The sequence below is a fragment of the Thermobia domestica genome, chromosome 4, assembly GCF_964235325.1.
Source record: "Thermobia domestica chromosome 4, izTheDome1.hap1.1, whole genome shotgun sequence".
Lineage (NCBI taxonomy): Eukaryota > Metazoa > Arthropoda > Insecta > Zygentoma > Lepismatidae > Thermobia > Thermobia domestica.
Window position 1 is genome coordinate 251,256,749 of NC_137457.1, and position 13,477 is coordinate 251,270,225.

Here is a 13,477-nt window from a genome sequence, read left to right on the forward strand (position 1 = left end):
AATGTTTTATCTGACGAGGATTCGGCAGATGAAGATGTTGGCGGTTTGATAGACAACCTAAGTAGGAAACAACCCAACGCTTTGGCAGAAGTAGTATTTTCCAACGGCATACGTTTGGGAGGGATTTATGGGGAGAAGGAGGGAGAGAATCTGGAACAAGGGAGTGAAAACATAGAGAAGGAGGAAAGTAGTATTTCAAAGAAACGGAAGCGGAATCAGTGTGATAACAGGGAAAAGTGGACACAAAACGATATCAGCAATTCGCTGCCTGTATTCCCCGAGGGAGATTATTCAAAATATACTGATTTCAAATCTGTTGAACTCTTTGAATTTTTCTTTGATGAAGATATATTCGATTATGCCTCTAAAGAAGATTTGAAAATATGTTTGGGTGTTTTGTTTGTGTCACGGTATAATACACTTCCAGGTAAGAGATATTATTGAAATTCTGGGACTGAAATTAGAAATTTAATGGTACACAATGCAATTAGAAGGGATAGGTTTATTCAGATAATGAGGTTTTTGCATTTTGCGGACAACAACAAGGTGAGTGAATCAGATAAACTTTGGAAACTACGCTCACTAATGAATAAATTGAAAAGTAATTGCATCAAACATTTTGTTCAGGCGCAGCTAATAAATTTTGACGAAGCAATGATAGCATACTATGGCAGACATGGTTGTAAAATATTTATCAAAGGAAAACCAGTGCTTTTCGGGTACAATGTTTGGTGCCTCAATAGCCCAAATGGATACCTAATCAACTTTGATGTGTACCAAGCCAAAAATCTGCAATGCATAGCAGAATATGAACAAAAATTTGGAAAAGCAGACGCTCCTCTATTATGTATTATAGATGAATTTCCAAGTGTCCTTAAAAATTACTATTCAGTTTCTATTTCAACAATATTTTTACAAGCGTACCACTTCTGTTACACCTAAAGTCCTTAATGAATATGCTGTAACTGGTACTATACGCGAAAACACGGTTCCCAAAGAATGCAATTTCCCAATGTCATCTGAATTCAAGAAGCAGAAATGAGGTTACTACAAACATAGAGGCAGTGAAGATGATGTAGTCATTTCAAGATGGCATGACAATTCAGTAGTCACAGTCGCATCCACTGTTCATGGTGTTTTCCCACTAGGAAATGTAAAAAGATATTCCAGGTCTGCCAAGAAAGAGATCACAGTAACTCGTCCACGTTTGATCGGAGAATACAATACGTTTATGGGGGGCACAGATCGAATGGATAGGAACATAAAATACTATAGAATTGGTATTAGGGAAAATAAATGGTGGTGGTCAATCTTCACTTGGCTGTTGGATGTATCATTTCATAATGCATGGCAGATATCACTCAATGCTGGTTCAACTTTCAGTCAACTTGAATTTAGAAGAGAAATTGCTCAATACTATAAACTTGCATTTGGTTCGTCTCCAAGAGGTGCTGGACGTCCAGTTGTATCCAGACTGAGTTTCTCTGGAAACAGAATATCCGATTCAGTGAGATTTCATGATATTGGCCATTTAGTTATTCCTGTTCCTGGCTACAAACGAAGAAGATGTGCTGCAGAAAATTGTTCAACAGTGGGGCGTACAGCATGTGTAAAATGTGATGTTGATCTTTGTGTTCCTTGTTTTTTTTTTTTTTTTTTTTTTTTTTTTTCAATTTCCATACTAAGAAGTATTAAACACACTATTGTTGTCATTTTCCCAAGACAATGGGAATAAATTTGAGTGAAAGAAATGTAAGGAAAATATAGTTTTTAAACCCTACTGTAGTGTTATTTATTGCATTTATATATCACGAAGGCCTAGCGTGACCATATGGACACCAAAAATTATTTTCTCAGATGCAATGGTATTTTTGTGATGTATGAGGCCCAATTAACATATTCAAGTATAAATTAACAAAAAAACTGCACACAAAAAATTCAGGCTCTATCAGGTTAAGTTTGGGAAGCAATAAGACCAGACTTTTAAAAAAATATTTTTGGCATACTTTCTTTTCACACACTGATTAATAACTTGAAAGCTAAGGTCTTTCACTAAGTTGCTTCATGATTATCACGTAAATATATATATAAAAACAGCATACAAAGAACAATTACACCATGAGGCAAGGAATGACTGAAATCACATCACATTCCCAGGAGGACGAGGAGGAAGAAGAGTATGGTTACGGCATGCACAGGAGGTTTCGTTTTAATAATGGAAAATACATGTGTATCTTCAGTAATATAACGTGGTGATATACTCAGTGACTCAATTGACAATATAAAGTGGTGATGAGTACTTGCTACACAGGACTAAGCTATTTAATACACAGAACTGCTTCTTTAGTATCTAAGCTGGGTACAATCTGGAGCTCATGACGGCTACTGTCTGCTAGATAGCTTCTCACACATTTTTAATACGGTGAAAATGTTTGCAAACTGTTTTACTATTAAAATGTTGTTTTCCTGAGCATTATTGAATTTATTCCTGTATTTACTAGCCGAAATCAAAAACCATTTCTACGTACTTTCTAAGTAACACACAAACAATGCTTTTTAAAAAATAATGGAAATTTGTGTTTACGTCTTTTACCAGAGCGAGATACATTTTACTAGACCAGGTACATTTTTTTCAAGCCATGATTATAACCGTTGGTTACTTTACAGTAATCTATACAAATTTTTATTTAATTCATTTGATTCGAGGATTCTCTGTTTCAATGTATTACAATCGTAATTAAAAAGATATCGGACTCCTACTGAATGAGAGGTGATCCGTGACATGAACGAAATAAACTACTACAGATACCCACAGTACGAAAGACAAAGTGCGATCAAATACATGGAACTCCACTGGTTTCTAGTTGTATCGAGAGGAATTTATTACTTGTAAGTTATATCGACGCCGAAGAATACTCGACATTAGTAAATATTCATTCTATCGGTAAAACAACTCTTAACACATATACAACACGCTAATTACCAGAAAACCAAACAATCTGTCTCGCAAGATACGTTATAATGTAACTGTTTGCGTTATAACAGTATGGAACTAACTTGAATACGGAATTGAAACACATGATACTTAATGAATATATTACATATATCTTTTAATTTCCTTACTCATTGTTTAGCGTAAAGCCTATGCAAAATTAGAACGTATATATTTACGTGCAATCTGAACTTGTGTACTTCCAGTGGAAGTCCAACCCGATTTAAACACGTATCGAGCAAATGCCCTTAATAGAAGATAACGTCGAGGCAGCTTCTCACGTGAAATTGCGGAAAAGTTTTGTTGTCCTATATTAATACGATCTAAAAATGCTTTATGTTATATTCCACAAAAGCACTACTGCTGGCCAGACTGCTTTTAACTGAGTAATGTAACGGAAATTCAAAATGAATGATACACGAGGAAACGTTACTTGTGGCTGCTGTAATTAATTCATTGTGGAAACGCGAAAGTGGCATGAAAGGTAAACTCTAAGTCGTTTAGTGAACTCATTTGATCACAGATATTCATAGATGTTTGATGTGGGTCCCTTTCATGACGCTGCAGAGATCTAAAGAATAAACAAGTTCTTGCTGACCGAGAGCCGTCCAGTGCACATTTCTTTGTATACGCAGTGTCATTTCAAATTGTTTCATCCACATCAGATGTGCTGGTGGGTGCTTTCTTACCAAATCCTGTCTCGAAATGTCTCTGAACAACGGTTACTGATGAAACTCTAGCATATTCAAGCACCAAGCACATACTCAGCCTTTTCTATCGCTTATACCAACACTTGCATACCACAGACGCTACAAGCCATTTCGATAGTAGTGATTATTCAGTGTCGTCAAATTAAACGTGGATAGTCACCTCTCGTGCTACATCTGTATTACAGCAGTCAGCATACAGTTTCTAATTACTGGCTGTTCTCTATATTAGTGCATTAGTTAAAAAAAAAAATAGTAATAACAAATTAGGTGTGAATAAAATATTCTTTTACGTGAAAAATATTAGGGTTGTCAATACGTACCACAGACGTCAACATTTCCCGAGTACTCTACCAATTGTGACCAACAGAGGTGCCTTACTTTTAATAAGTTTGCAAGCACTGAACCGAGTCCCTTTACGTTTTAAAGCCTCTGATTAAATAATATGTATTGAATATATAGTTTTCCCTTGACAATCTAGCATATTCTACAAATCCGTTTTAGCCTAAAGAAACAACAGGATTCACATCAACTAATAACAATAAGCTCAACACTTACCTAAGATCCAAGTAAGGGCCCAGTCATAACGATTCAGCCTTTTTTTTAATTTAATTTTTTTTTAAGCACTTACGTTGCTCGAAGCAATACAATTGTGATAAATCTTCTCTGCAGAAATAGTTGTTATTGTTGAGTTAAGCATTGCTCTTGAGTTTCTAAGTCGACCAAGTTCTTTTAGAATACAGATGAAAACTAAGTCTCAATATGTTTATTCACAGTATGAAAAAATATGAGTTACTCAACAATCGACTGTTTTCGACTTATCAATTGATTTAGTACAGATGTTTCAGAAGCAGTATTAAATTACGTATACGCTATGTTGGACTGGTGGAATGATTTACTGTTTTTTGTGCACTGAAGTACATGTTAACGTTCTATTCACTTCAAGTCAAAATATAGGTAATGGGAAGAGAACACAGGTTATGGAGCAAGAAAACCCAAGAGGAATTCTTAACTAACTTACCAATTACTACTTCTACAGAGATAGTGAGTTATCAAACATTTAGTTCTTCGACCAACATACTTAAAAAAAAAAACTTACTGGTGAAAATTTACTGCTGAAACGTCTATGATTAGATTGTTACTTGAATGTTTAAGTGAGTGTTGAACTTTTGTTACTGTTATTCTGTTAAAGCTTGTTAGGAATGGGAAGAGACAAAATAATTTACATAATTCAAATAACCAATCTACAGACGAATCACGACTACAAAAGCAACACTGACACGCAGTCACCACTACCTCCTTTGACAATTCATCTTGTGGTTCATCTATTTCACCACTTGCTTCTTCCTCCTCCTCCTCTTCTTCTTCTTCCTCCTCCTCTTCTTCCTCTTCCTCCTCCTCTTCTTCCTCTTCCTCCTCTTCTTCCTCTTCCTCCTCCTCCTCACCTTCTCCACTTACCTCATCTTCTTGTTCCTCTTCAGCCTCTTTACTTTCTTCATCTTTGGCCTCGTCTGCTTCTTCGTCATGTTCTTCTGATGCTTCTGGAAAGAGAATATTATCAATCAGGTCTGAAGATGTATTACGAAGTATGCACATTTTTAATATTTTAGTAAAAGGAAAAAATAACAGTCTGTGTATCATGCTATCTTGGAATGTTATAGAACCTGCTTAAGACATCTGTAATGTTGGTTGTAGAAAGACAAAGGGCACAATAAGAAATACTTTTAATGAACGGCAAATATCTCGGGGTGTCACGCTAATAGATTCACTATGTGCGCTGTACTTACCTATCTGACGCTAACTGATGATGCTACCTGCGGGATTGTTGTGTTTAACGAAGTTCTTAAATTGCTTTACAAAAAGAAATTCTACATCTAAACAGTTAATACTTTTAATTAAGCAAGACTTTAACCTAGAGCGTACAAAGGGCTGAAGATTTGGGGACAGCAAATAGTATACTTAAAAGAAATAAAGAACAGAGAAAATGTTGTTACGCTGCCAAGTACAAGCTATATTGGAATGCAGTGGCGGGAGATACTGTATTGGCCTCAATATACTTCGGTATTTATTGTATAAAAACAATTTTGTAAAACCAACTTTGTAATATAACCGTAGTCTAATCCTTTTACGCTGGAAAAAAGAAGTTTCATTTCTTACCACACAAGACTGTGCTCCCGAATGTGAAGTACCGTTGTGTGATTCAAAGTCAAATGATGATATTTAAGTATAGTGGACACCCAAAGAAGCGTATGCTTGATAAGTCTCCTCCCTACTGTAAAACATATGGCAGCTCTGTGTTGCTGCGAGTCATAATTTCCTGATGTTCCGTAGGTGTTGTGATTGAGCGTGGTTTCATGAACATCAGGGATGAACTACAATTCCTCCTCTAATGCGTCCAATATCCAGACCTTAATTTATTGAACTTCAACCAATTCTGGAGCTTAGACCCCGACGTAGATATCCTTCTCCACTCTTGCTGACAAATGAGTGCTACATTGTGAATGACCCAATCTTACTGTGGAAACCATACATGAGTTATGTGCCTACATTTTACACCAAATTAAAGGTCTTCTACAGGTTAACGGTACCCTACCTACATACCATATTAAGGAGGTAAGATTCATTTTTTTAAGGTCCCCATTTGAGAGACTAATCATTCTCGATGTGTTCAATAATGCATATCAGGGTACTATGGTGTGTATGTGTGTGTTAAAAAAAAATTAACAATGAAAAATCTTAAAGTTATTAATGTTAAGTATTAATTTGAATGATTATCTAAAACTAATAATTTTCTCGGGTTAGCTGAATATTCGGAAATAAGTAGAATCAACGTATTAACTTGAATTATGAAAATGATGCATCTAGCTTTTTCCTTCAATGGAATAGTTCATAGTGCAGAAGATATCGTAACATCAAATGAAAATCCCACAATTAGACTGTCAAGTACTTAATCTCTAGGAGTATGATTTACCAACAGACGTATATAGATGTACTTACCTTCGTGTTCATCGTGTTCCTCATCGTGATCGTCGTCTATATCTGGTAAATGTTCTTCGTGACCGTGACTTGGCTGAGATTCATCAACCCATCCATCCAACACTTGAGCAAATCTTGATTCCGAAATAGGAGTATCCACTAAATCAAAAAGACACATGTAAGCAACAAGTCTATTTTGACAGAATAAAATACAAAATTCAACGCTGAAAAAGGTAAAATAGGTATCAATAGTTGATGATGGTATAGCAGTTTCTCTCAAAATATTTTCCCGGTAATTTGGAATGAACTTTCAATTCCAAAACAGTTTTATTTGAGGTACAGAGGATGTAAATGCATTCATATATTCTTTCATTGAATAAATAATACGTAGGAAGAGGAATGCGCATTTGCTAATGACTGTACAAGAAGAAACTTAAAACTGCCAACATTGTTATCACATCTGAGTTCCTTAAAATCCTAATTACAATATTCACTTGTAGGTGCAAGGTTTCGCATAAAGTATTAGTTCTGCGTTGAGAAGGAACAAAAAGATATGCAAACATTTCCCTGAATGATCACAATTAATATTACTAAAATTTTAAAATGAATTTAACAGTAGTACATTTCTTACATTTTAATTTTTATTTATTTTTTAGAAATAGGGCAGTAAACAATAAATAAAAACATTTATCCAATAATGCCTGAAATATGATATGCTATTTTTTAAGTTTAACGTCCCACAATTATGCACCGCGTCTGCGGGATACTGTGATGATGAGAGGGATGATAATGGTGAAATGACTGAAGTAGGAGGAAACTGGAGGACCCCGACAAAACTTCGCACACGGTGTTTGTCCACCACAAGGTCCACTTGATGTGAGCTGGGAGACTATATGCTGTAGTTAGTCATATTGAAGTAGTTAAGATGAAGCAGTGAAACAGCTGAATGTGACTTCAATTTCATATACTGTCACAAAAAATAAGGGCGAGAAACACGAATGTCAAACCAGTTAAGATTTACAAGCATTTCACCAAAGCAGGAAGTAATTGAATTAAAATACGATGTCAGGATACAGATGTAATTACACGATATGTTACATTATCCGAACAGTATGCTACATTAATACATTCTGAACAAGACTTCATATGTGCCGTCACCCTCTCAATGTCAGGAAATGGTGTCAAATTGTCCTCCTTTTACTACGGTTTTGATTTTTGGAAAGAGCCAGAAGTCTCATGTGTTACATCCGGAGAGTACGGCGGATGTGGAGACAGGAATACTTTTTTTTTTTTTTTAAACCAAAAACTCGTGAACAACTACTATTCGTCAGTCAAAAATCAGGGAAGAATTTCGCACGCTCTCTTTTTTCACTTGCAAATCGGCAGTGCTTCGCACGAATCCGTACGAAAGGTTTATTCTTCGGAAAGCTCCGAACATTCATTTGCCTTTTTGTTGAATGAATCATTTGCGCCACGTTTGAATGTTTTCATCTATTTTTGACGTCAATGGACGTCTTGATCATTGCTCGTCTTTAACCGACTCATTTCTGCTTTTGAATCGCTTACGTAAAACTTGCAGAGTCTTTTCTTCAATGTTACCGCTTCATCGCTATATATTGAGCTTCTTTGGCATATTTTTGCAGCTTAAAACAAAACTTAATGTTGACGCGTTGCTCGAAATACACGATACGCGATAGACACTTAACACGTCCTCACTGTTCTGCCACTGTACATGGTACACAGCCTCCGCTGGTCCTATGGTTAGTGCGTGTGCTTTGGGAGCACGTAGTCCAGGGTTCGATTCCCAGTGGGACAGCACAATAATTTTAATTCATAATCATTCACTTCCATTAATCATTAGCTTTATCCTAAAAAGCATAAGCGTGAGACGTTCAACTAAAATTTCATTTCATAAATAATAGTAATGGATGGATCCTATTGTGGACCTTGTAATGTAACTACAATTATTTTTTTCATCACAAAATACCATGCAAAATTAGGAAAAAGGATCCTTACCATCTGTTGACCCGCGATATTCCGTTATAATGAGTCCTACCATCACAGCCAGAATACCAAGTAAAATGAAGAATACGACTTTGACACATATTCCTCCTCCTATTCCGGAATCCTTTTGTACATGGATATTTTCGTCGTATGACACTTCTTCTGGAGACACATCTTCTGCAATGGAAAACTGATATAAGTAAATGCTAGAAAATATGATAGTTATAATCAACTGCTACAGCATATAGAGTATTATTTCTACGGGTACTTATTAATCTAATGGAAACACACCAATATCAACAGGCGACGGGCGCAGCGCAGGGTTGGTTGTAGTGATGTTAGGATAAACTCCATACTATGTGAGAAGAAGTAGAACAGTAGTGTGCATTGAACTGAGCAGATGATGATATTGTAAACCTCTCTGATTTCCAAAGAGAGCAAATTGTTGGTGGTTGGTTATGTGCTGTAAGTGTGAAAGTGGCAAGTGTCAAGGGTGATGACGGCACAAAACTCATGGCAAAACCACATCGGCGAAGAGGAACAGTGATCGGATGAACACCTTTAGTGACAAGTCCGGTGAGCATTAAAGCGAACTGTTATTCAGAACCGTCCTGCGACTGCGGTGCAAATGACAGAGGAACTTAAGCAGCACATCATACAACCCGTGTTGATAAATCTCAGTCGCTGCAAGTTACGTGACACGGACATACGGGGTAGAGTTGCACGGGTGAAACCTTGATATTATAACGTTTTAGCACGATCCCAATGGTGCCCTGAACATGTAACATAGACCGCTGATGACTGACAACGTGTGATATGTCGGGTGATTTATCCTTGACTTCATTTCCAACCATGGATCTTGTTTCTGAGTAACTGACGCCTAAAGAAGCATATCGTCGTATGAGAACCAGAGGAACGTAACTCCAAAAATGAGTTTTCGTTTTCTTCATATTTGGACATAATTTTGAAAACCCCACTTGGTATAAATGGAACGTAACACCAGCTGTTCTCCTTGTCGATCATCTGTTGTAATGTGGCTCAATTATCATCTTATTAAAAAAAAGATCTTTCTAAGAATTGTCCTCTTGCCTGTAAACCTATGAAAAATGGAGTTACGTTCCTCTAGTTCTCATGCGATGATATGATGCTTAATGTCTCCGACCAACAGTAAAACACAGTGCCGATCTTAACGCTGTAGGCCGCAATACCCTGGTCTTTGGTGGATCCTGTGTTTACGCTTACCGTTCGCACCACTCCCTTGATTATATCACAATTTTAGATCATGTGCATCCTGTGGTCCACATGTTGCATCACGGCAGTGACGCCAAATTCCAGCATGATAATGCGCCCATTTACATAGCTGGATCTGTTGCCATGTGGTTTGAAGAACATTGGGATGAAGTTGAACAGCTCCCTTCCCCCTCCCCCAATCGTCGTACCTGCATATAACAACATCTGTTATCTATTTTGGAGTTCCGGCGCAATTTTATCTTCATCCTCTCTTAAGGAGCTGAGAGATGAACTGTACCCATAGAACGGTGTAATATTCCACTTGTTACCATTCACACCTCTGGAACTATTCCACGTCGCATCAGAGCTGTTCTGAAGGTGAAAGGTGGTCCAACGCTATATGAATATAGTAAATTGCACTTTTTAAAGACGTTTTCATTAAACTGATAAGTATCTGTAAATCTATTTTCAACATCCGTTCTTTAAGCCTTTTACAACGTCTCAGTCTGTTATTCACGCTACTAATATTTCAGTCAGTGAATAATTGTCGTTGGCAGCGCTGTATTCTATTTGGCGCCACGAGATGTTGCCAGCATGCAGGTATATATTATTTATAATAGTAGATCTTGGTATGTTTGTCACGCTCCTAATAGCTCACCGTCAGGCCAACACTCGTCGCTAGCTGTGCTGCATCATGACGCCAAGGTATGTCGCTAAATTGCAGGCAATTTGCTGATGAGCCGAAGTGAAAGTATTTTTTCCGCTTAAACAGTAAGTCGTACAAGTTCTCGCGAACTCATCTTACAGTGTTGACCGTCACTTAACATGGATCGTGCTCATGCATCTACTTTATAAGACTTTTAATGTGCATATATGTAAAGCTATTTAGATGGAATCTACGTACAGCGATGTTCCACTCAATATTCAAAAACTTTTTTTCATATGTTTTAAATTACCGTATCAAAATTATTATTTATTTATTTTTAATATTGGCAGGAGATTGATAAATGTAAATATCTCTGTGATGCGATTAGTCCACGATTTCGGAAAATAGATGAAGTGTAAAAAAACAACCTAAAATACACAAAAACTGAGAAAAGTATCTAACTCAGAAAAAATGTACTTGAACTATTTATTAATACATACATTCTAATTATACAACTATAAAGTGTATATTCTACATTAAAAAAAACACTCCAAAAATGAAATTATATTATATATATATATATATATATATATATATATATATATATATGGAGAGAGAGACAGAGAGACTGTATGTAGTATTATTAAGTCACAAAAATGGTCTTACCAAACTCCACTCTTTAGCGGATCTGCTGTGCTAATTGATTAGGACAAGTTTTACGGGAGGGAAAAGAAGGTAAACTACATGGATTATGGGGCTACGAAAGCAGTATAAAAATTACTTAAACCACCCAATTGAATACCCCATGGTGTGCTAGAAAATAGCAAGACTAACAACACTGTGTATGAACCAATAACGTTGTTGCCTCTACTAGTCTAGGCTCTGTCCATAAGAGCTGTAGAAAAATCAGGGATGACAGCAGATCTCTTCAGAATCTGTTAGAGGGTGATCAATTAATGAAAAAAATCGAAGGTAACACTTCCGCAATCGGGGCCTTCATTGTGAAATCCAATATTCAAAATGGCGCTCGCGCGCAAGTACCAAATTATATTTGAACTGAAATATCTTCTCACAGAAACAAGCTAGAAACTTCGTTTTTGTACCAGCTTAAAGATAATTGATAGTAGAAGTTATAAAACTGGATATATTGTTTACATGTTGCCGCCATATTTAAAAATAACGGTTATTTGGGCCACAAATTAGCTTTTCTCGTTTCTCTTTTTTCATTTCATGACAAATAACTATGAAGTTATTAAAAATATGAAAACGTAGTCCAAACTAATTAAAGGAGCATAATCTTAGCTTTCTATCGTTACCAATATCTTTAGTAGATCTTAAAAATGACGGAGCTATTTAATTTTAAGTGGCGCAAGGAGTAGCGTTTTTTGGACCGTTTAATAAATTACCGGAAAAACACTAACTACACGCAAATCTTTGAAAGCTATTTCTTTTCAACAAATTAAAATAGTCCATTCATTTTATCGATAAATTAAAGGTAATAGGTTGCTGTGTCGTAGGAAATGAAATAATAATGTTATTGCATTTGTCAAATATTATTATTAACATGTTTATTCATATAATATGTAGCTAATTTTGCAGACTCTAATGTGGACAGTGGAATAATAAAAATCCATAGTTGGCACCAATATCCTAGACAATGACTATAGAAAACCTGTTTGGCATCTCTCTATCCCGAGAAATCTCTTCCTCTGCATCCGTATTAGACGTGAATGCCTGCATCACTTGCCAGAATCGTGACAAACCTTCAGGTAAAACAATGTTGTCTTTCCGAGGGAGAGAAGATGTTATAACTGCGGCTGAAATTCGCAAGGATGATGTTCTGAAAAGACTTAAGGATCTTCAGAGAGGTGCAGAATTTGTGTATCATTGTAATTACGCATTCTATATGTTATATTCAAACAAGAGTGTGTTGTTACGGAAGAAAAAGAAAAGAGAACGTAGTCAAACTGAGGAGCAGGATCAGCGTTCAATAAAATTTCAATCTGAGCCAATGGCAAAGAAAATGAGAGTAGATATTCCAGTTCGACAATCACCATCTTCAAACAAGAAAGCAATAAATGTTTTATGTGTAGTATATGGGAAAGAGAAACAACGGAATTAAACAAAAGTACAAAATATGTGAATCAAATCGTGCAACTACATTTTTATCCGCAACCATGTTCTTTAAAGATGACGGATTTACGAGAACTTGTGACTTGGAGGATGAATTACCTGTTTTCGGTGCAGATCTCTATTATCATAAGGCCTGTCTTAAGCGCTATCTTCTGAAGTTCAATAAATATTCTCAGAAATCAGATAGCACAACCACCGAATCTAAGAAAACTAATAAAAGTGCAGTGCTTAATAAAGTGGCGCCAATTATCGAGAAACTATTGGATGAGGGTGTGGATTGACATTGTAGGAAATTCGAGACTTCATTAATGGAAACAGTGAACTGACTTTTAATAACAACGAAGTTAAACTTTGGAGAAAAAGTAAGGTTTTTGAAGCCTTCGAAAAGAAATAAACCTATTCTAGGTTTCAACTCATTATTTTGTGCCGAAGAAGTAGCTAACAAACTGAGATCGATTAACATACTTACGAGTGCAGCCAAAGAAGTACGATCACACAGATTTCGGCATTGAAGGAGAATTTGAGGACAGTCAGAAACTTCATAAGTTCTGGCCAACAATTAGAATTCCTCAACCTCTTTTGGATTTCCTAGCAGAAATGCTACAAGTGGTCAAGCTGAACATCATATCTGGGACGCATGCGAAGATCTACATATCACTGACGAAGACAGTGAAAATGATCTTGAAGAATTTTCCAACCAACAAAATCTAAATTTTCAGAATCTATTGAAGTTAATCTTCCATATTTTATTCTATCATATACATCGTAGTAGGAAAGTAACCCCCAATG

The 13,477-nt window shown here is 36.2% G+C and overlaps 1 protein-coding gene across 1 annotated transcript in view; it reads right to left on the reverse strand.

Moving 5' to 3' along the window:
- LOC145683979 (uncharacterized) overlaps positions 1-13,477 on the reverse strand; it is a gene marked incomplete in the record, with an annotated part of 170,982 nt that overhangs the window by 76,061 nt on the left and 81,444 nt on the right. Inside the window, 3 exon segments of the mRNA XM_081755729.1 lie at positions 5,158-5,240; positions 6,697-6,834; positions 8,692-8,856. Coding sequence (XP_081611855.1) covers positions 5,158-5,240; positions 6,697-6,834; positions 8,692-8,856 — 386 coding nt within the window.